General features: G+C 42.0%; 1 protein-coding gene across 2 annotated transcripts in view; it reads left to right on the top strand.

The window, feature by feature from the left end:
• The first annotated feature begins 2,093 nt into the window (after positions 1–2,093).
• EEIG2 (EEIG family member 2) overlaps positions 2,094–24,563 on the top strand; it is a 41,445-nt gene continuing 18,975 nt past the window's right edge. The window contains exons 1-5 of one of the 2 annotated variants that reach the window (XM_066625034.1): positions 2,094–2,399; positions 20,624–20,744; positions 22,531–22,560; positions 22,885–23,001; positions 24,224–24,270. In XM_066625034.1, coding sequence (XP_066481131.1) covers positions 2,353–2,399; positions 20,624–20,744; positions 22,531–22,560; positions 22,885–23,001; positions 24,224–24,270 — 362 coding nt within the window. In that variant the 5' untranslated portion in view covers positions 2,094–2,352. Of the gene's footprint in view, positions 2,444–20,623; positions 20,745–22,530; positions 22,561–22,884; positions 23,002–24,223; positions 24,271–24,563 lie in introns of both variants that reach the window. The other variant, XM_066625033.1, reaches the window with a different exon arrangement.

The following is a 24,563-nucleotide window of genomic DNA, read 5'->3' as shown; positions in this document are numbered from 1 at the left end:
AATTTTCACTGGTGTGCCACATGTGAATCCAGTTTCAGCCTTTTGTCTGACCTGGAAGTTCCTAACTGCACATGTTGCTCTCCAGTTCAGCCTTCTGGGTACCCTGGAATGACTGTAAAGGGGGAACAGTCCTTGAACTTCATTCCTAGGGAGTTGAGCAAATGTCTACATGCACATGACTATATGTAAGGTCTTTAGCAGTATTGGGAGCACAGGACCCCAATTATTATTAATGATATATTAATTATTATTAATAAATAAAATATTATTTCTTTCCAGAACTCTTTTTTGTCTAGTGGGTTGCAATAAACTGTAGTTTTTAAAAGTGGGCCCCAGTGCTAAAAGTTTGGGAAGCAGTGCTCTAACAAAAGCGAATGTGACAACGTGGGAGATGACGACCTGGGGCTTCTGGATTCAGTTTTCCCTTCAGGCACAGTGATCACTGGCTCAGTAGCACTGAGAATCATCCTGCTTGGGGGTTCAGGGGGTAGAAATTGCCTGGGCAACAAGCTGAGCTTGACACTAGTGGCCAAACTTGTGGAAACCTCAGTATGAACAAATAATATCATCATGTTATATATCAGGGGTGTCCAAACTTTTTGGCAGGAGGGCCACATCACCTTTCTGACATTGTGTTGGGGGCTGGGGAAAAAAAGAATTAATTTACATTTAAAACTTGAATAAATTTACATAAATGAATATATTAGAGGTGGAACTTATATGAATGACAGAAGGTCTTGCAAAAGCACAAGGGCTATAAAAGGCCTTGCACAAAGCAAGGCTGGCCTTTCCTTTGCTGCCACTGCTACATCACAGATGTGAAATAGCAAGCAGTGGATGGAGCCCTTGTCCCACAGCTCATGCAAGAGATCAAACAGTTGTCCTCATGCTGAGAGCAGTTGCATCGGACCAGCGTGGGTTCCAGCAAGTCTCTGGAGGGCCAGAGGCTCATTGGAGACTGGGGGCTCCCTGGGGGCCAGATTGGGAGTCCCCAAGGGCCGCAAGTGGCCCCTGGGCTGGAGTTTGGGCACCCCTGTTATATATCATTGGAAAGGTAATTTAATTCTGAATGTAATGAAATAAACTCCGTTGGAACATCAGCATTCTTTCAAAAGTTATGGCCAATTAACCAGAAAATGTTTTAATTGTGAAAATCTTGTTAACTATGAATAATACCACCGTGTTACATGTCATTGGAAAGGTAATTTAATGCTGAATGCAATGAAACAAACCATGTTGGAATATCTGCATTCTATCACAAGATATGGTCAATTAACCAGAAAATGTTTTAATTGTGAAAATCTTGTTAAGTATGAAAAATGCTATCACGTTACATGTCATTGGAAAGTTAATTTAATTCTGAATGCAACAAAATAAACCATGCTGGAATATCCGTATTCTATCAAAAGTTATAGCCAATTAATCAGAAAACGTATTTATTGACTTAAATTTGACTTTGTTTTGGGGAAGGGGGCTACAAAATCTTCTTTGACCTGGATAGTAGATGCCTTAGGTACACCACTGCCACTTGGAACAGTCATAGGCTACAACCCTATGCACACTTTCCTGGGAGAAGGCCCCACTGAACACAATGGGACTTAGTTCTGAGTAGACCTGCCTAGGCTTGGACTGAGGATAATCCTTAGACAAGCCTACCTCGCAGGGAGGAGGTTGCTCTGTGGAGGTAAAGGGGAGAGGGCAAGAAAAACGTGCACTGTGTAGTCTAGTGGAAGGGCTGTATAGAATCCATACGTGTTGCTCTCCTTCCCCCCCCCCCAGGCCAACCTTGCAGAGGGGGAGGCGTCCGGAGACAGACGATGCCAGCAGCAGTAGCCTTTGGAGGTCTGTGCTTGACGCGCCCTCCCGCATCACTCTCCCCCCCACCAGGCCTTGCACTTCCAGCAGGAACCGCAGGGGGGCGCCCGCGCCGCCCCAGGGGAGATGGAGGCTGCTGCCGCCGCCGCCTGCCCACGCGAGTCCCTCGTGACGGTGACTGGCGGCCGGGCGGGGGCAGGAGAGGAGCCAACGCGGCAGTTCCTCCCGCCCTCTCTCGGGGGGAGCGGCGGGGGGGAGGCGCGCTGGTTTGAAAGGCAGGCGGCCGCTCGGGCGGGCTCAGGAAGACGCGTTGCAGCGCAGCGCCGCCTGCTTGAGGTGGAGGCTGAGTGCGCGGGCGGGCGGTTTTTCGCTTCTCTCCGCTTCCCCATCACAAGGGCCGCCTGTGGTCATGGAGGGGCTGGCGGGGGGTCGGCGCTGAGGTCCCTCAGCCGGTGCTGCCTGTCCGCCCCCCGCCCATGGCCTTCATGATGATGATGAAGAAGAAGAAGTTCAAGTTCCGCGTGGAGCTGGAGCTGGATGAGCTCTCCTCGGTGCCCTTCGTCAACGGCATCCTCTTCTGCAAGGTGCGCCTGCTGGACGGCGGCAGCTTCAACGGGGAGTCCTCCAGGTAGGGCGGGCAGCAGCCTCCACCCCCCAGCCTCTCACCTGGCCGGCCGGGAGACCCGCAGCCCACTCCTAGGCATGTCTGCTTGGAAGGAAGTCCCATTATAGCCAGTGGGGCTTACTCCCAGGAAAGTGTGGATAGGATTGCAGCCTGAGAGCCCAATCCTATGCATGTCTACTCAGAAGTTAGTCCCATTATAGCCAATGGGGCTTACTCCCAGGAAAGTGTGGATAGGATTGCAGCCTGAGAACCCAATTCTATGCATGTCTACTCAGAAGTTAGTCCCATTATAGCCAATGGGGCTTACTCCCAGGAAAGTGTGGATAGGATTGCAGCCTGAGAGCCCAATCCTATGCATGTCTACTCAGAAGTTAGTCCCATTATAGCCAATGGGGCTTACTCCCAGGAAAGTGTGGATAGGATTGCAGCCTGAGAGCCCAATCCTATGCATGTCTACTCAGAAGTTAGTCCCATTATAGCCAATGGGGCTTACTCCCAGGAAAGTGTGGATAGGATTGCAGCCTGAGAACCCAATTCTATGCATGTCTACTCAGAAGTATGCCCCATTATAGCCAAATTGGCTTACTCCCAGGTAACTGTGGATAGGATTGCAGCCCCACTGTGCTGGCCTGTCACAGCAGACGAGCTCTGGACTGAGGAACAGTCTCTTCTCAGCACATTCAAGACTCCTGAACCATGGATTTCTTCTTCAGTTTTCATGGACTGCAGCCCTCTCTCTTAGAGAGAGGCAACTCTAGTCCATCTGTTTATGTAGGGCTGCAACCAGACAGGTCTGGTTGAATTAACCCCATGGCAGTTATGAACTCTTTTGATAAAGATAAAAGTCTTTTGTGGTATTCATTGAACACAATGAGACTTACTTCAAAGTAATGCATAGGATTGCTCTGCTAAAGAGTTGCAAGATTCTTGTCCTGTACTGCTAGGAGGGTGATGTTGTATAGGCAGCCTTCTTTCTTTGCAAAGGAATGTATCCCTGTCACTACAGTGAGGAAGAGTTTCTCCTCTTCCTCTCTCCAGACTAGGACTTAAAATTGGAACCATAAGCTGCAGTTCAGCAGTTTCCAGTGCCAGAGGTGATTGCTTCTGGAACATCGTTTGTAAAGCAATAATGAAGATAGTATTTCTAAGCATGTACAGAGTGCATCTCTCCTCACAACTGGGTAGCCACATTCCTATATTTTTATCTGATCTCTGTTGTCTACCTTTTAGATCAGAGCCATTTATTTACTCACTCACTTTCAAATTTATACACCCCTTTATCTCCCTAACTGGCATTCAAAGTGTTTTAGATCTACTTGGCTTCCAGGCAGACTTGAGCATCCCCCCCCCACAACTCTACCACCTGAGTGAGTTCCATAATGTACTCTAGTTCCCAAATATGCGATGATATGCTGTTCTTTCAGTAGAAGGAGTAACAACTCTTGAGGGAGAGGCTACCCCTCTGGAACCCTCTTCTACATCCCTCCTACACTTGTTTTCATTCCCACAGAGCTTGGCAGTTCTCTTGCTACCAAACTCATACCCCAGCACAGTACTTGAAACTTCTTTTGCAAATGCTGAGATTTGATATTGGAGACTTGGTGGTATTGGGTTTTAAACTACTCCTCCAATAGATCTTTTAAACAACACCAATGTAAACAATAGAAGTTTGAGACTGGATGGGACTAGGAGGGCAGCATACAAATTTATTTTTTAAGAAAAGCTTTCTTATGTACTAACCAATCTGCTGTATGTAGAGATGTTTGAAAATTGTTTTATTTTACTTAGAAGTAAGCCCACTGTGTTTAATAAGACTTGGACTGTAATTCTATCTTACCAGAAACAAATGCCTCTAGCCAAATGTAATTGGCAGAGAGCTGAAATTATTGGTGTGCCACACCAAGAGGCCAGCGTAGTAGAAAGCTCTTGTTGATTTTAGCAAGAGTGTTAAGCCATACATGGCAGAAAAAAATAGACAACAAAATAAAAGCCTCAGACTCAGTAGCCAATCTGACATGCAAACTGTCTGATAGTCACCAATAGGTGTTCTCTTGCCGAAAGGCAAAATTTAAACCATTAGATCACATATTGGGTGTATTTCTTTCACACAAAATGCCACCTGGGTGGTGACTAGAAGCATGACCATGTAGAGGCCTCTCCATCTGCTGTTCTATGTGCACACAAAACAATTACCTACACAGTTCCAGTGATTTTACCACACCACACAATTCCTCTGTATTTGCATTTTGCAGTGTTGGTGGATAAAATTGTCAAAACCATATGGAGAAGCTTTACACAGATGGGGGCTAAGTTTCATTCCAGTTGGCAATGGTTTCTATTTTCATGGTAGCAGCCTTGAAATTCTTAAATATTTCTCTGCATGAGCAAGTATGCACAGATGCAAAAAATGTACAATGTGTGTAGATGGCTCGTACAAAAGCCATCCTCAGGTTCTTCCCCACCAGATGAAGATTAAATGGGCCAAAAATCCTTCCTATAGTTGTCATAGTGTCTGAAACTTCAGAGGGAGAAAAATATTCCTGTGATTATTAGAGGTGTATGCTCTAATAAATAAAGAATAATGAAAGTGAAATTTTCCCAACTCTGTTGAGAAATCAGTGTTCTGAATCACAGTAGTGTTTTTGATTCTATGGAAGCTTCAAAAATTAATAAGGGACTTTTCCTGATTTTGAATCTTAATTCACTAAAGTCTTGTTTGTATGCATCACTTCTCATATCTGCAGGTCAGGATCCAGAGAACTGCACAACTAGTCTTTGCAAGCTTTGGGCTTGAGCTTCTTAAACATGTATATTTGCATGCAGACAAAGTGCCTTAGGACAAATTGCCTTTGAAGTAGAGACTTTCAAAAGCTTTGTGGAACAGGGATGGACTGTTCAAAATAAAAAAGGCAGTAATCCCATTGGAAATACCCAAGGGCTTGCCTGAAGTAACTCTTTGGATTCGGGCCACAGTCTTATAAGAACATAAGAACAGCCCCACTGGATCAGGCCATAGGCCCATCTAGTCCAGCTTCCTGTATCTCACAGCGGCCCACCAAATGCCCCAGGTTGCACACCAGATAACAAGAGACCTGCATCCTGGTGCCCTCCCTTGCATCTGGCCTTCTGACATAGCCCATTTCTAAAATCAGGAGGTTGCGCATACACATAACGGCTTGTACCCCGTCTTCTTTAACCTCCACAGCAGTGGTTCTCACACATTTAGCATAGGGAACCACTTTTTAGAAAAAGAATCTTGTCGGGACCCACCGGAAGTGATGTCATGACTAAGTGACATCATCGAGCAGGGAAATTTTTAACAATCCTAGGCTGCAATCCTACCACACTTACCCGGGAGTAAGTCCTGTTTACTATCATTGTTAAAAGCATATACATAGTTGTGAAAAGTACAGGTCTGTAACATTTGCAGTCACATGCTATGGTAGCATCAAGTCTAATATATTAAAAATAAAATATTGAAATTAATGGGGACCCACCTGAAATTGGCTCGCGACCCACCTAGTGGGTCCTGACCCACAGTTTGAGAAACACTGCTCTACAGCATTTCTCCATTTTTCTGTGTTATATTTGTAAATTCCAACTACTGTACTGTATATCCCTTCTCAACCTTTTTCCTCAGCTCAGCAATACAAGTTTCCATTTCCTCAGTCATTTTAACCTTTTTCTCTGCTGGCTCTAAGCTTCATGAGCATGATCAAACCTGATGCAGTCCTATGCTTACCGATTTTGGAGTAAGCTTCATTAAACACAATGGAACTTACTTATGAATAGACACTAATGGGGTTTCACTAATAGTTCCAGAAATAGCCTCACTAGTGCCTTGCACATCAGCAGCATTGAAGTATCTCAACTACAAGGTTGCGTTTAAAATCCAAGATGAGAGATGTAGTCACTTCATACTAGTGGCTTCTGGTTCTCTTGTGTTAGGCTAAGAACACAATAAGTATGATTGTGGCTATTCCCAATACAGGGCTTGACAAATTCCCTTTGAATCTAGGAGCCAACCAAAAAATTTAACTGCTAGATGTATTTTTCAGTTTTCTGAGTTTAATGTTTTAATGCTGGCTGAAAAATATCTCATGAGGTGCTAGTGAAAGTTATAAATTAGATTTTACATATAAACAAGCATTTAAAAGCATATTTCCCAATCCTGCAGTGGTAGGAGAATTTGACAGGTGTCAGTGTGACAGAAAATAGATGTAAAGTATCTTTATTTTTGGATCAAAGCATTTACATCTTGTCACTTTTTTAAAGTTAAAATTCATGGCACTAAGGTTGCAGTGCTATACTTGCTTACCAATGAGTAAGTTCCATTGAACCTGGTGGGCTTACTTCTGATTAGGCATGTACTCTTAAAGAAGCTCTCCTCCCCTTACCACTTTCCTGGGCTGATGGGGAGAGGGACTGCTACTGCAAAGAGCCACATTTCCACATAGAGGGTCTACTGGAGAGGAGAGGGGAGAGGGTATGTGCTCCATGTGACCCACCCACCCCCAAGTCTGTAAGAGTGAGAAAAGCGCTTTCAGTAATCGTCTCCACCTCCCAGCCTCCCTCAGTTTGGCAGATCTTGCTGCTGCTGCTTCTCTTACTGCTGCTGCCCCCATCCCAGGCTTGCCTGATGCTGACAATATTGAGCTCCAACAACTTTAGCAATAGATTCAGCAGCTATCATGCTTTGAGTAACAGCTATCCCTCAGTCACAGCCTTTCAACCATACCCTAGTTAGAAATTTCAAGCAACAATGGTGACCTGGCACCTGGAATTTCTATGGCACCTCTCATAGAAATCTGGGTCAAAGGAGATTAAAGCACAATCTGGGTAAGTAGGTTAGAAAGTCCAGCCTATATGTGTTCATTTTCTCTGTTCAAAGCAACTTTTAAAAAGCCATATTTCTCTCACCAAGAGTCATTTCTGATCATGGAACCTCAGAAGCTGGGCTCATGCATTCATGAGTCTGCCTGAAGCAGTTGCCTCAGGCTGCTTTTGGTTAGAAGGCCTCTCCTCTGTCACTCTTATGTTCCTTTTCAAGGAAGAGTGGGGAGCCCACCACTCCCCTCTTCTCCCTGCTTCCTCTGTAAGTGGCAGAGGTTGCTGCTGGTACACTGCCAGATAAGGGGAATTGCACTTGATGACCTGCCCCAAGCAGCAGGAGGTTAAGAACATATGAACAGCCCCACTGGATCAGGCCATAGGCCCATCTAGTCCAGCATCCTGTATCTCACAGCGGCCCACCAAATGCCACAGGGAGCACACCAGATAACAAGAGACCTGCATCCCTCCCTTGCATTGGTATGCTGACATAGCCCATTTCTAAAATCAGGAGGTTGCACATACACATCATGGCTTGTAACACGTAATGGATTTATCCTCCAGAAACTTGTCCAATCCCCTTTTAAAGGCATCCAGGCCAGATGCCGTCACCACATCCTGTGGCAAGGAGTTCCACAGACCAACCACACGCTGAGTAAATAAATATTTTCTTTTGTCTGTCCTAACCCTCCCAACACTCAATTTTAGTGGATGTCCTCGAGTTCTGGTGTTATGTGAGAGTGTAAAGAGCATCTCTCTATCCACTTTATCCTTCTCATGCATAATTTTGTATGTCTGAATCATGTCCTCCCTCAGGCATCTCTTTTCTAGGCTGAAGAGGCCCAAACACCATAGCCTTTCCTCATAAGGAAGGTGCTCCAGCCCAGCAATCATCTTAGTCGCTCTCTTTTGCACCTTTTCCATATCCACTATGTCCTTTTTGAGATCCTATCCAACGTTCCAGTACCGGTGCAGCTGCAAGGCAGCCTTGAGGTAAGGGAGCAAATGTTTCCATACCTCAAAGAGGCCTCTGTGACTGCCTCCCCACCACAGGATGCAGTGCATGCCCCATGGGCACAGCTGTACTGGCACTGGAAAATTGGATAGGATTGGGCCCTGAGAAGCCACTCTTCTATTGACTTGCATAACTTTGTCTTCAAACTTAGCAGAAAACACTATTTTCCAAGATATATTAAATATCTCTGAATGTAAAACTGGAACTATTCTGGAACTGGCAATCTCTCTCCAGATATCCTTCAGAACAGGTATGTTCTCTCTACTCAATTACCTTGACCCTATAAGACAGTATCGCCCAACCAAATTAGAAATCCCTCTCTAAGTATGTCTCCTAGCTCAGTGATTTCCCCCCCATTTTATCTCAAAAATCTTTCCTTACAACAAGTCTGGGTGCCATTTCTTCATTATCTCCCCCTTTGAGCACTTCCTTCTTTACCCAAACAGGTTTACACAAATCTGTCTTCAGACATCCCTACAAAAACCTTTTCTCTCATTCTCCCAAGAGAAATCAAAATCTTTATCCAATATGTCTTCAATTTCTTATATTTCTTCTCCTATTTACCCAATCAGTCTCTGTAAGAAAGACAATTATTCTCTACAAATACACATCTGCTTCCATCAGACATGTAAGCTTCCTCATATCCCATCACAATATTGTTATCTGCCAAATTGCCTTTTAAAACTTCTTTCTGTCCTAGATCTGTCTTCTAGCGGGCAGGTGAACTAAAATAACTGTAAGGATGTGAATGCACTTGTTTACCTCATCTGCCAGATGTATAAAGCCACCTTATGTGCAAACCAGCTCTCCCAAAATTTACACTTTGAAGCTCTCTGAAAATCTTATTATTTTCACCATTGTTCTTAGACTTATAGTTGCATATAGATAATTTTTTAAAAACCCATTTTACCATAAATCTTGTTTTACATACTGAAGCAACATGGTTGTTGAAATAAACACTCTGACATTCAGGCTGTCCTTCTGCTATGCTGACTCCCACATCCAACTGTTATTGTATTCATTGTGAACTTGTTAAGAGTAAAGAACAATTGGAGTATTCTTGCATTGAGCTAATGACTGTCTGCAGTTTAACATATATGTGTTGGATGAGTTGTGGGAATATACCAAAATAAAGTGCTGAAACTTAACTTAGTGTGGAACTGACAGCAGCACTTTTCAAGTGTAAACTTCAAACTACAGGTCCAGCCTATTTACACATGAATTTTTTATACACAGATTTGACTCAACACGAATGGCCCCTGCAAATGAGAAGGAATGTGCTGATCCCTGGAGAAGGGGAAAAATGCATCCATTTAAAATCAGTTTAAAAAACTGAATAGTCCTTTAACAATAGCCTCCTTAATGAGAAAGAGAGAGGGCAGCTGGGTGACAATCCATCAGTCCTTCTCTCTCCAGGCGACCCCTCCCTTCCCCCTGAGCACACTTTGCATTGGTGAAGGGAGGGGCTGAGTGAAGTGCCTTTGTAAGCTCTTGGAGGAGGACTTACTGATGAATTTTCTTCTTAATGACTCTTATCTTACATCACAAAGATCAGCAAGGCTGTTTTTAAATCACTGGAGCAAAGAAACTTTGTTTTTAAAATTGATTTGCTATAGTGTGTTTTTTGCCATCCACATGAGTGCTTGGAATGGAACCCAAGTGAATAATGAGTCTCAACCTATAAATGGCTTTCTGTTTAGTTGAATTATCTATTTGGAATTTTCATTAAGAGTGAATGTGTGTCAATTTCTTAAATACAAAATGGCCAATAATTGGGCTATTGTTGTAATAAATATTTAAATTTATCCGGGGCAGCGTGCCTCTGAATACTAGTTTCAGGAGAGTAATGACAGAGGAATGTTATGCTTTTATCTCCTGCTGGTTTCCAGAAAGCACCTGATTGGCACTGCGGGAGATGGGATATTCGACTAGATCAGTGGTCTCCAGTTTGGAGACTGCTGGGTTCCAAGCAAGGCTTCCCCGATGCGAATGGAAGGCCAGGACCTGCAGGAGAGGGTATGGAGTGCTTGGATGGTACTTCCACCTGATCCAGCAGTGCTTGTTTTTGGTCTTGTAGCATTTTGTTTGAGCCAGTGTGATCTACTGCCTTATGTATTGTCATTGGGCCTGAGTGACCTGAATTCAAATGCAAGCTGGGCTATGGGTCCTTTTTCCCATTTCAGAAGTAACAGAAAACCATGGTCTTCTGCTTCAGGAATGAGCCTCAGAAAGTTGCAGACTCACATGCTCCTTCTCCTGTTTCCTCCTCGTTTGTACGTGGGCTGCTTTGTGCTCCTTTTTGATTCTGCTCTTTGTTAGCAGACTGTTGCATTTTTAGTTTAGTTCGACCACATTAAGGTAAAACAAACCAGGAGTGAACTCTGGTTTGAATAAATCACAGCTCTCAGCAATAACGGAAAACAAGTAGCACTGCTTTCTGTACTTTTTATTTTTGTAAAACAAAAACAAAAAACCAAAATCTGCCAAAAATAAAACCATTTTCTAACACCCATATGACTGTATAATGACTGTGACTGCATCTGCTGACACAATACCGACTGTATCACCTAACCTAGTACACTTTTAAAGCTATTATAATTTAAGTATAATTTATGGAAATGCACTTTGGAACAAAAACACATAAAACTGCTTTCTGCATGTCTTCCTGGGGGGGGGGAACAATCGGCAAAAAAAATAAAAACGTGCATCTGCAACTGGTGAGACAGAAGATTGAAATGCACAACTTGGGAAGTGCTAAGGTGACTTCTCTATTCATAGATTTCAGGATTTTATTTGACCATTTGCGCATTAATGACATTGATCTTTTGCCATTTTGTGAAGTTACTTTTCCATATGAAGATTCTCAAAATATAATTAGGGAAAAGTAATGTCAAGCAGTCACTGCATAGTGTTCTGCAGTGCTGATATAATTTTGCTTTTTATGACTTGGCTTTCGCCCAGATAAGTACTTGTTTCCTGGCACAGTAAATCTTGAACCAAACCACAATACAGTATTGTAGCTGAATCAGTCTGAGATACAGTCCTCTACAAATTAGTTTCAAATGTTCTATATAACCATAAATTAAACAGCACATGTGTGTTTCCTCACAAGTAGGCAAACCTGCTTCAGTCCACTTTGAAGGCCAGGGAACACAGCACCACCAGAATGGTCCTGATCCAGTGAATGCAGGCCTTAACAAACTGTCAAGAAGGAAGCCCCCCCAGCTAACAACAAAAATTTATTGAGCCCTATGGAAAGTGAAACTGAGCCATATGTGTGTGTTTACTCTTGAGCAAGGAAGCATGCCTCAGTACTGAGGCGAAGGGAAACCCAAGACCACCAGAATGGTCCCAGTTTGATGAACAAGGAGCTCAACACACATTCCAGAAGGCAGTCGTTATCCCTCCCATAGTAAGAACTAGGATAAAAACAGGCTTGATTGGTTGATAAAGTGAACTTCTTGCGTTTTTATTCTTGTGAACCTAGGTGGGTTCTGATAGCATGTGGTTTTAAAAAGTGGGTCCTGGTGCTAAAATGTTTGGGGAACCACTGAATTAAACTGTACAATGGAAAATTGGAAAAATCAGTTCTATCATCATGAATATAGAAGTGATTAGCATTTGTTGTTAGTGTTCTTGAGAAGAACTTGGAATGAGAAAGATCTTATTCTTTCCAGCTATGGTGGTAGAGGAAAAAAGTGAACAAAAAACATAATGTTGGTACTGTATTACTTTGGCTGTAAATTATTTGCAGGACTATGAACCTAATCCTCTGGGTGTTCAAAAAAATCCTTGATTTGCAGAAGCAAAGATTCTGACTAGGTCAGTTTTTCTGCTCATGCAGTTATTTCCTGTTCTTGAATAACAAGCAATATATATATACACTATATGTATATAGTGTAAGGAATATTTACAAATATTTAAAAGGATCCTGTTTCCCATTTATTTTTTTGCTAGAAGGCTTACTCTTTTTTCAGTAGTATATATGTGAGACTTAGCAGTTCATTTTAAAACATGCAGTTCCATTTAGAACTACACTGCATTTTTTATTGTAAAAAAGTATGAAAATTCTTGCTATTTCCTGTGTCAGAAACATTTTACTGGCAAATAGCTTTGATTAATTCTATGCAGCAGAGTAAATCCAGCTGGGAAGGACTTGGCTGAATTCTTCCTACCATGTAATATGCAACAGAACTGTGTTCACTCTTGCAGAATACTGGTGGATAGGTGAGGCAGAACAAAATCTTCAGTGCCTGTATACAAAAACCAAGTACTAATGATTTCAGTGCCGTCAGTTTGAAAATACATTGGTTTTATGTTCTGTGAATGCTAGAGGAAGAGTTTGTAAATCTATTTTATCAGAAAAGGTTTCACCTGCTGAACCTTTAAAAAAATTTAAACAGTACTGCGAGAGATTCTCCAGCCTCTATTCTCCTGTTTATCTCTGCCTTCAATTAATTATTTGCATTTAACTCTGTGAATGGAAGTACACTTGGCATTCTGCTCTGGAACAAAATAGAATCTTGTGCTGGAGAACAAAAAGGAGCTGAAGCTTGTCTTTACATGTTTAACAGTCCTCTAACCATTGTTACTTCATCAATAACAGATGATGGTTTTCACATGCTGATGAGTTGAAGCACTTAGCATCCTGTAGCTCTAAAAGGCTCCTGCCTTGCCATTTCTCTGACTTCAGTTAATTGAACAGCCGCCTTCTTCTTCTTTTTAAATAACTGCAGCCAGACATGATTAGAAGAAATAATGTCTTTTTTTCTCTGTGTCCACAAGACTGTCTGAAGTACTATTGGAAACTTGACCGTAGCTCCATTAGTGCCAAGTTCTAGCCCAGCCATTTTCAGCCATTGTGCTGTGGCACACTGGTGTGCTGCGAATGGTCCACAGGTGTGCCACAGGAATTTGGGGAAAGGTCATTTATCAGTAAGGCAGATGGGGGATTTGTGCCTTCCTCTGGCAGCATGGTGTCAATTGTCAAAAACCTGTTTGTGTGCCTTGACAATTTTAGTGCCTTGTCAATGTGCAGTGAGATGAAAAAGGTTGAAAATTGCTGTTCTAGCCTGTTATACTGTACCATTACATCTAGTTCTCTTGAATGAGACTGGCTTGTAGGATAGATTCAAACTGTCTGCATGGTGTGGATGATGATACACTTGTGCGGCAGTCATAGTCTATGTGGCCTGTTGTAGCATCTTTCATCTTCTATAAACATACAACTAGACGTTACTTATAGGTCTCCCAAAATTACCGTATTTTTCGCTCCATAAGACGCACTTCCCCCCCAAAAGTGGGGGGAAAAGTGTGTGCGTCTTATGGAGCGAATACTGCAAAAAAAAAAACAAAAAAAAAACACTCCGCCCCAGCCCTGCCCCCGCCCCAGCCCGCTCGCCCTGCTCTGCTTCCCCGGGCAGTCAGAGGCTACTCAGAAGTAAGTCTCAGAGTCACTGGGGCTCACTCCCAGGAAAGCGTGGGTGGGGTGGCAGTCTGCCCAAGCCCGCTTGTCTACTCAGAAGTAAGTCTCAGAGTCACTGGGGCTCACTCCCAGGAAAGCGTGGGTGGGGTGGCAGTCTGCCCAAGCCCGCTTGTCTACTCAGAAGTAAGTCTCAGAGTCACTGGGGCTCACTCCCAGGAAAGCGTGGGTGGGGTGGCGGTCTCGCTGCCCAATCCTGTGCATGCCTACTCTGAAGTAAGTCCCATTAGAGTCAGGGGGGCTTACTCCCAGGAAAGCCTCTCTCCCCCCCCAAGCCTGGAGCATCACAGCTTCTCTTTCCCCCACACCCCAAGCCTGGAGCATCACAACTTCTCTGCCACACAAACACTTTCCCCCTCTCTCACACACACAAGCTGCCCCCTTCTCTTACACACACAGATGCACTGTCCCCCCCCCACACACACTCACACAGCAGGGGAGGGGCGCTTTCACTCACCTCATCCAGCATCTGAATGTAAGCCCCCCCATCACAAAGAAAAAACTGTCTCCTTGGTCAGAATGCCAGTGTTTGCTTATTGCACAAGCCCCAGGTAAGGCTCGGTTCTCTCCATAAATCCAGAGGTTTGTTGTGTCTTGAGAATTCAAGTTGTGGTTGGACTTTCCACTTGTTCATTTGTATTGGAATCACGGAAGAACTGGTGAGGAGGTAGATGTGGTGTCAGCAGTGGCCCCTTTAAGGGTAAGGCCTAGGCATCCAGCAGAGTGTGCTGCACAGCTGCAGCCACTGGAAGGCAATAGGGCCCCCAGGGATATAAGGAGTACCTGAGGCAGAAAGGGTTTGTGGGTTTTGAAGGAGTGCAGGTTGGAGGTAGGAGAGGAGACTGACTGGGTTTATTGAATTTGGAATCTGACTGTGGATTGTGACTAGACTTGGATACCGTGATGGATTTGACTGACCTTGGACTGTAATTTGGCTTATTGGCTCTGGACTCTGATTTGGCAACTCTAATTGATGGGGCTGATTTACTTGGCATCTGTGGACTAGAACTGGACTCACTTTTGCTTGCTGCACTGGTGAGTTGCACAAGGGGGACTGATCAGCCTTAAGCGGGCACAAGGCCCAGTGGATTGGGATTTGGCAGAACATCATTGTAGCAGAAAGATAATGTGATCCCCTATTTGTGTGCACCTGCTTTTGTGAGCTTCATAAATTCTGACTCTAGCGATGATGAGTTCTTGGGGTTTCCAGAAAACTAGAGTACTTAAACCTTTAAGTCTCTGTTAATGACAGTGATAATGGTTCTTAATGCCACTGTTGACTGCTGTTCACTTTACATGGTTCAAATGTTATTCTGTTATAGTTTATTAAATATTTTATTACACTATTTGGTTCAGAATATTTTTTTCCTGTTTTCCTCCTCTAAAAACTAGGTGCGTCTTATGGAGCGAAAAATACGGTACTCGCTTATTTCAAATGATGATTACATCATCAAGAGAGTGACTTGCCCAAAGCAATGTACTGAGTTCATGGCAGAGGCAAGATTCAAATTAGGGACTTCTTGATTCATTGCTTGGGGCAATATTAATGCTCTGTTGCTGCTGAACTCTAATTGTATTTGTGGTGTTCCTTTTTACAGATATGTATGATGATAGACATGTCATGCTGTCACACCTAATTGGGCTGCTTAGTTAATATTTTCATGTGGGAATTAGGGCATTTGGTACAATGCTATTTATAGTGAGCTGTATATAAGGAAAATTAATCATAATTAAGCACAGTTGAAATTGATGAGACAAGGTAATTGTTACTAACTTAAGTCCCATTAATTTCAATGGGACTGACAGCATAATTGTATACACATTTTCTCAGAAGTAAGATCCAGTATATTCAGTGGGACTTACTCTTGGGTGGAGTGGAGTAGAGCCTTAAATATGACTGTGGGCCCAGTCCTGTCCAACTTTCCAGTGCCAGTGTAGCCATGCCAATGGGGCATGTGCTGCATTCTTCAGTGGGGAGGCTATCATGGTGGTCTCCTCAAGGTAAAGGAACATTTGTTCCCTTACTTTATGGCTGTATTGGCAACTGGAAAGTTGGATAGGATTGGATAGGAAAGTTGGATACTATTGTAGCCTGTGCTTACCATGTCTTACTTTAAAGTACAGATTTTTTCCCCAACATGAGGAAGAAGGTACATGTAAGGTACTCCTGCTTGATAGGTTGATTTTAAATAAGTACAGGTGGGATTTCAGTGTCTGTGGGAGGTTTCCATTCCTGGACCCTCTGCACATACCAAATCTGTGGATAACGAGATCTGCAGGGGATCCCTTAGACCTCTGAACATGACCAGAAGTACCTTCTGGTCACATCTGGGGATTCTCTGAGATGTAGAGAGGCAGCGCATGGATGCCATGCTTGACCTCCATGCACTTAACACCTCCCAGATGCGACCAAAAGGCACTTTTAGTTGCATCTGGAAGGTTCAATGAGGCCCTCCAGTGCCGGATTTGGAACCTGCAGTAAGTCAAATCTCTGTGTTCCAATCCAAACCTGTGGATGAGGAGGGCCCACTGTATTTATTAATCCTGAATTGGGTAACTAATATATTTAGCATAAATCATGGCTCTGTCATAAAACTTTTCAACCAGAGTGTATTTTTAGCAGATTTGATTCTGGTGCAGTCCAGTAGACATCTGGAATACATTTTTTCACTACAGAAATTCATTGTTCCTCTCTGTGTATTAAATCAGCATAGCAGGAGAAGTACATGCTATCACCATTGACTCCTGTTGTGGATATTCTTGTCTTCAATCATATTTCTGTACAGTCTCCAAATGCATATAATTGTGCTATTCCTTGAGCATCATGTTTACAATTCTGCCTACCTGTGTACATATCTGTAACTATAATATGCATAACTGCCATAACTATTCATCTGATGGTCCTGGTCCACAAATCTTTATACCAAAATAAAATTGCTAATCTTTAAGGTGTCATTGGACTTTGCTGTTTTATGTTTTTAGTATGCAGTACTGCATTACAGTAGGCTTATGCAACTGTAGCTCTGGAATGGGGATACTAAGTTTCTTTTCACATTGATAAAATCTTAAACTCTGTTGGTGTGAACTGGAGAGAGATAAACGTGTTCACATATTTAACAACAAAGTCACTGGGATTTAATGTTTAGCTCTGGCTGGATCATGCCCAGATTTTGTCTTGGAACTACAATGTCAACCCTGCTCCAAGTGCAAATTTACTGTATCATTGCAAGTGCCCCCCCCCCAGCATGGGGACTCAATACCAGCCTGGGAAATGAGTCCACCAAAAGTTTTCATTGCCCCTCCCCCCATTAGTTTCTTGTACTGTGTTTGAGGATGTTTCCAAAGCTGATCCAAGTCTTGGGAGGTGGGGCTTTCCTCCTTATTTCCAATATTTTTCAGCAGTTTTCAAAAATTTAACAAAAAGGCATACTACTGGTTCCTGGTAGGAATGCCTAAAAGAGGTTGTTTTGGAGCATGGTCACAAAACCGCTGCATCATAATACAGTTTTGGAGTCTCTTTTTTTCAATGTGTCTGGATTAGTCAAGCATTAAAGACTGTATTCATAATACATGGTAAAATTACAGTCTAAGGCTCATAGGAAGTTGACTCACAATGGAAAGCTTTCATCAACATATTCTTTCGCACAGTTGCCAAGTAGGCCATCATTTCAGTTCACTTCCATGGTAACCAGTCAATATGAGCATCAGGTTTTTTTTGTTTTTTTTGGGGGGGGGGAGAACTTTGTAAACTCTCACATTTCTAGTTGCAGTATTTTCTTGATTTATGTGTGAATGTTTTTCAGCTATAGGCAAATCATGCACATTAAATTATGTGACAGTTTTTAAAATATTGGCATACTTTACTAGTACTGTATTTTTTAAAAGTACAGCCTGGTTTTCAGTTTGAACAAATTGTCACAGCAGGGAAAGGTACAACAGTGGGGGAGCTGTTAGCAGTAAGACTGAAGAGATTGTGATCCCTTTTGGAACAGAGAAGCATCTCTGAGATTGAAGAGGAATAAGATTCCTCTTGTTGTGTGAACCACTTTGAGAACTTTGTTTGCTTTGCTAAAACAAATTTCTAAATGAATATACATTGGGACTTTATTGTCAGAGTGATTTCAAGTGTCTTGGTGAAATAAATAATGCTTCAAAATATCAACTCTTGTAGCCATTTCCTTGTAAATATACTATGGAACATAATGAAATTAATAGTTTGTAGCCTGGTGTATTTCTTCTGTATAGCTCTGTCATCATACCGTATCGGGAAGAAGACCTGATGTCCTATTTCACAGCTCTCAGTTAACATGCAGCAGATACCATACTAGAAGTGGTTGTGAGAATGAGCCCTTTATTGAAGGATATGCAGGAAATTAGACTTTTCTCTGATTTTTTTTCTTTCCACAACAATACAGCTCTAAAATAAAGCAACTTCTGCTTTATATCATTGTGCATGCCATACATGACAGGCAAAACCCTGTTGTTTCCTACCCCAAATACATATGGAAATAATATATGCCTATACAAGAGTGCTTAAAGATAAGTACACATGGCATATATTATTTCCACACACTACGTGTTTGTAGGAAACGCCAGTTCTTGCAGCAATTATAAGGCGTAGTGCTGCTGCAAGTGGCTGCAGTAACAGCACTTGAGAATATCTGCTCTATGAAATGTACTGGTTAGTGATGCAAGCTTTTTTTAACAGGTGTCTAGTTCTGAATTTACTTCTTTCCACTCTCTAAAAAAGAGAGCAAATCTAGGCAGTTGTAATTTTTTTAGTGGAATCCAGTCTGGACACTTCTGTGCTATTTGCTGTCTCAGACTTCCATGCAAATTTCAAATACAGTTTGCAGAATAACATGCCTTCCTGACATGCAGGGTGACACTGTACTCAGAAACTTCTTACAAAGCCAAAGAATTCTCCAAAGCACACAAAGCTCTGCTTTTTTTCTTCGACCTCAATACCTGCTGTCACATTTGTTAGCTGCAGATTCCGAAATTGTTCCTTGTTACATCCTGGATTTCAGCAGCCTCATTATATCAGTTTGTTAGGAACTGGCTGCCTGTACCGAGAAACCCAGCATGTTTTTTTTCCTAAACTGACATTCTTCCATTTTTTTTCTAGACATGATTTTCTTCAGATGTTTTCCTTTCTCAGTCTCCACTTACCTCCATAGATGAAGGCCCTGGTCTGTGTGGGTGGATAGATTTTGTGTGTATATATTTGTTTGCTGGTTTGAGCATGGTTACCAGCAAATCCAAGGCAGAATAATTTATTAAAAGGTTTTTGAAAAGGAACAATTCCATCCCGCCAAACACATCCAGAGCCCAGAGTATGATAGAAGCGATGTTGCATACACTACTTATTGTACAAACCTGATTTGTTTCCAAGACAAAAATTTAGGAACTACATGATTTAATTAAGTTGGATTTATTTGTAGCAGGACTTTGAAATTTTCAGTTATAGAGAAGTCACAGCTTGATTTAAACATGGTGCTGGTGGGCTAAGAAAAATTTCAATATGGCTTGTCTTCATACTTAAACTGACTTTTGGTCACTCTCTGTGCTATGTTAGCAGGCCTCTACAGTATCTAGCCCACAGATCCTTGGCATGCTAACATTGGCCATGCAGGCAAGGCATCCTGGCTAAAGGCAGGCAGTGGGTTCGTGAAAAGTTGTACAGATCAGTTTTTCTTAGACATTTGGCATCATTGTTATATCAGGACCCAGAATTTGAGATTTTGACTTTAGTGATTCTGAGGATAACAAAGTCCATTTACTTCTGGCTTTTGCCACCAAGAAAAGGCATTATTTAAATGAAACAATTACAATGAAAAGACTATGCAAAGTGTGCTGAATTTATCTGTGTTTTACATCTAAGTCTGAGGCACACATAGAGATAGTACTGTTACTGTGATTGGATGCACGGTGATTTGTTGCACTCCGTGACAAACTAGGGATTGCCTGTGGGCAACATGTTTAAAGCATGCCTAGTTCAGAGTTTCTTAGGCACAGCCTTCAAATCAATAAATTAAAGGGCAAAAGTATTGCTGCTGCAGGAGATAGAGATAAAGATAAAAATAGCAAGAGCCACCAAGGATTACTTTTCAAAGAGTGACAGGATCATTTCCACAGCTGAGTGGTCAAATGTATTATAACCTGCCTTGATATCTGGTTTGATAAGACATGATATCAATTCTTAAATATTCTTGTGAACAATTTTAAGTGCTAGAAAAAATGAGATGTTCAACATCAAAAGTACTGCTCTGAGAGTAATAAGCTAGCTGATAACTGCAAAAAATAATCCTCTGGGAAAGATGCCCTGTAGGGCTATGTGGCTTTCTTAGATTGTAAAGAATACTTTAGGTTTATCTTGGCCCTCTCCTCTTGCAGCATTGTTTGATCCTCGCTTGTGACACTATCAGTTAAGCATAAACCATAATTAACCTGTTTATAATTGAAAACGCTGCTTTGGATCAGAAATTAGTAATTGCCTTGCATTTGGAGGAAGGAGTACTCAAGCCCAAGGCTCATTCTCCTTTCTAGCTGTGGCTTAGCATTACATCTGAACAGCTGCTATATTGTGCCTATTACTAGAGTCAAATGGAATATCATCTGGTTATTCACCTATTCAACCATCACTGAAATGAATTCCACATAAACTGTGTTAGGTATATTTTTCCAATAAAAAATAATCTCAAAGTGCAATTGACATTTTAAATGAAGGACTTGATTACAGGAGAAATGGGTAGCTTGAGCAGTTTCCTTTTCAATGTTTTTCTTCTTTGCTTTTCTGAAACCTTCCCATTGTCTTGTCAGTATGTAATCATTTTGTAATTTATTGAATTTACAGGGAAGTGGTGCAGGCAAACTGTGTTCACTGGAAGAAACAGTTCTTATTTATGTGTAAAATGAGTGCAAGTGCAACTTCAGGGGTTTTGGATCCTTGCATCTGCAGAGTATCTGTACGGAAGGTAAAAAAGGCTGTTCTTTACCTCTTTTTCATTGGACTTTAGAATAAGAACCTAGCAGTATGTGCCATACTTTGATAGTACTATAACCAGGTATACATTTCTACTGATCTGATTGTCAGTTAACAGTATTGTTTATAAATATTCTGCCTAAATGTCAAATAATAATTTGTTGACTACTTAAAAATATATATTTCAAAAACTGATAGCTTGGAAAAACATTAATAGTTTGAGTTCTTGGCCTATCTAATTCTGAATGCAGGTATCAATAGATTCTTCTAACACCCATTGTCAAGGCCAGCCCACTTAAGTGTTTGAAAGCCCAATCCTATCCTGTGCTGGAACAGGCAGACAGATTGGCCTGCGCTGTATCCAGGATAGAAGGGTAGAAGATGGCTGCCATGCAACTTGGAGTAAGGGGATTTATTTCCACTTACCCTATGTTGCACAGCAGCTACCTCAATGGGGCTACTCAGATCTGCGGCAGTGAAAAGCTGGGCTGCTCAAAAGGGGGGGGGGTTAGGATATGGCCTAGATTGCCAGGCCTGTCCCACCCCCCTCCTGGACCTGGTCTGCTGCCATTCTGCCCTCGTGCTTGCAACAGAGTGCCGGGCACACTTAATGGGCATCAGGGTAGCATAAGGCCAAGTCACTAGAAACCAGTCCCATTTACCACCAGTTTCCCCTTCCATGATTCTAGTAATCCACACAGCTGTAAACAAATAGGATTTATTAAAGGATAGCAATAACATAAGACAGGCATTTTGCATAAGCATAGGTTTAGAAATTTAAAGAGAGCATACAATATATACCAACGTTAAAATAATAAAAACTAATTCCTACCACTAATACTATCACTCACCAAAAGTCTCACATCAATAAATCTCAGTCCATCAGCTGGCCCTGCCATGGTCGGTGTCGTCCATCTTGAAACAGAGTGGTCAAAGCTCAGGCTCCACAGGCCAGAAAAGAACTAAGACAAAGGATATTCCTAACACATAACTCCTATACCAAACTTGGGTTCAACAGCCAATTAGAATTCAGCAACAGTTGAATTTTCTAGTGGTGGATGGTGGGTCGCGCCCCCCCAACCTGAAACCTGCAGCTGGAACAGATTCATAATCAAGGTGTCCTTGGCCAATCAGCCACTATGGGAATTGCTATCCCTTAGAGATGAGGGCCTCTCCCACATCTCCCCAGGAGAAGCTAGCTCCTTTGGAATGCTCTAATGAGCAAATTTCCCACAGCTGCGTCTGGCTAACATGACTTCAGGCAGTTAACATGGCTTCAGGTAGAAGCCTATACTGTGCTTTTACCCAGTTTTGCATTTTCTGTGACAGACCAGGCCTGGGTGGGGAATGGGACTGGCCTCAGGCACTTCGGCCAGATTCAAACCCCCTTCCTGAGCAGCCTAGCGTTACACCAGGCTGCTCTGATCTGTGCCGGAGATTTAGCTGGCACAGACCTGAGTAGCCTTATTGAGGTGGCTCCTGCGTGACATGGAGTAACGGAAAATAAATCCTCTTATTCTGAGTTGCACAGCAGCCACCTCCTTCCCTGCACTGGGTAGAGCACAGGCCAGTCAGCCTGCCTGTTCCAGCACATGATAGGATTCGGTTGCCCGTGAACGTTCTCAAAATACTTTTTACTATATATTTTATATATAGCAAATAGCGTACATGATGTGTGCCCTGTGTTATGAAATTGTTAATGGGTACATAGAGATAACTCCTGAAAAAAATTGCTTTTTGAAATAGTAATATAAAACCATAACTATTTTTTGTTGCAGGAACTGAAAGGAGGAAAGGCTTATGCAAAGGTAAAATAATATAACTTCATCCATGAAATTCTCTTTTTCCTTTATATGTAATTTTTAATATGCAAATCCATTCAAGTTTCTGTTGCCTTTGATTAAGGACTATATTGGATATCACAAATAGTTCTAGAGGGACTGGGTATATAGCACCAAGAAAGCTTGGATTATTGTTGCGTGTTATAAGCGTATAATTTCAGTGTGTTTGTTCCTTTAGCTGGCCCTTTGATTATGTTTTGCTTTAAATATAAATACTAAGAAATCTAAAACTGGTGAATCTCTTATTTGTTCTGTGACAACTAACTGTAGTCTTTTGTTTTTCTTTTATAGCTGGGTTTTGCAGACCTCAATCTGGCAGAGTTCGCTGGATCAGGAAATACCACTCGTCGCTATTTACTGGAAGGTTATGATACCAAAAACACAAGGCAGGACAATTCAATTCTCAAAGTAATTTTTTTTTGTAATAAAAATAATTTTTTTACTTTTTTTTACTGTTCTTTTAGGAAATAAAGAGCATTTTGCTAAATGTTAAATGGGAAAACAGGGCATATCCTCCATTTAATGTGGTGGTTCCTATTTTCCTAAACATAGACGGAACAGAGAGAGAGTTCAAGTTATGAGGGTGACATAATATAGCATTCCAGTAGGAATTGGAAACAGATGTTCAAGTATATGTACCAGAGAACAATTATTGAAGTTTAATATGTTCAGTTCAGTAAGACCTTTATTGGCATAAAGAAGTTTAATATGAATGTAGTCAAGTAAACAGAATAAAAGTAAACTATGTTTGAGCAGAGCATTTTCAAGCAGAGGGGTTGATGGTGGAAGTTGTGTATGCTGCCAGTTGGGCAGAGTTGTTTAGCTGCAAGTTTGTTTTTTCTGACTGGCAAGGGCCAGCATTGGAGATGGTGTTCACCACCATGGAGCAGATGTTGGAGGTGCTCAGGTACAAGGAGCTACAGTGTATGGCTACAAGGGCGGGCCTGAAGGGTAACTGGAAGAGAGACATGCTGATAAAATAATTGAAACAGCACTTCCAAGTGGCAGTGCAAGAAGCGAGAAATATGGTTGTCTGGGGTTCGACTCACCTGATGCAGGTGACAGGCTGTGTGACTGCTCCAGATGAGGCATGGAGGCTGCTGACATAACTTGAACCCCAGGACTATGACTATACCCCTCGAGGCATGGAGGCCACCAGCATCACCTCACTGCCTGGCCAAATCTCATGAACACCTGATGCTGCTGCAGCTCATTTCTGCTATGCCCTTCATTAATTTCCATAAGGGTTCTTACTCCATAAAGAATTCTACTGTCAGTTAAAATCACAAGCTATCTGGCGAACTTGGAAAAAGAGAACTTTCTAAGTGGTGGTTCTCTTATGTTTAGCGGGGTGGGAGAAGCAACCGTGACTATGCATTGCACTTTTTCCAGTGACTGTTGATGTCTTTTTTGTTCCTTTTGTAACTTACAAGCCCTTTTGGTACAGGGAATCTTTCTGTGCCTTCATTTATTTTGTCACGTGAACTGCTTATGTATGAGAAGTGGAATGTTAATCTCATTCAACATCACAGTCATCCTGTGAGACAAGCCACTTTATATGATGTACCTGACTTTTATGTGTATTCTTTTTAACTACTTCTGAGATTTTACTTTTCATTGTTGATTGTAGGTGCTGATCAGCATGCAGCTAATGTCTGGAGACCCATGCTTTAAAACGTAAGTTCACATATGATATAGGACACAATCTCTGATGAACATAAGAGCGTATTTGATTTTTCTCTGAAAACCGCTTTGTGAACTTTTTGTTGCAAAGCAGTATGTAAATACTGTTGTTATTAATAATAATAATAAATAGGCATTGGAAATTTTTGAGTAAACATATGTATAAATTGTACTCTAGAAAAAGCACTTTGATCAAGTTGCAAAGGTTCTTGGATATTAATAGGATTCTAGAACTTGGTGCCCAGGTTGGTTACCTTGATATAGAGACAGTTGCACTCTTCACCAAA

The sequence above is a fragment of the Tiliqua scincoides genome, chromosome 4, assembly GCF_035046505.1.
Source record: "Tiliqua scincoides isolate rTilSci1 chromosome 4, rTilSci1.hap2, whole genome shotgun sequence".
NCBI classification, from domain to species: domain Eukaryota; kingdom Metazoa; phylum Chordata; class Lepidosauria; order Squamata; family Scincidae; genus Tiliqua; species Tiliqua scincoides.
The sequence above is the reverse complement of the archived record's forward strand: the minus strand, read 5'-3'. Positions and strand labels throughout refer to the sequence as shown.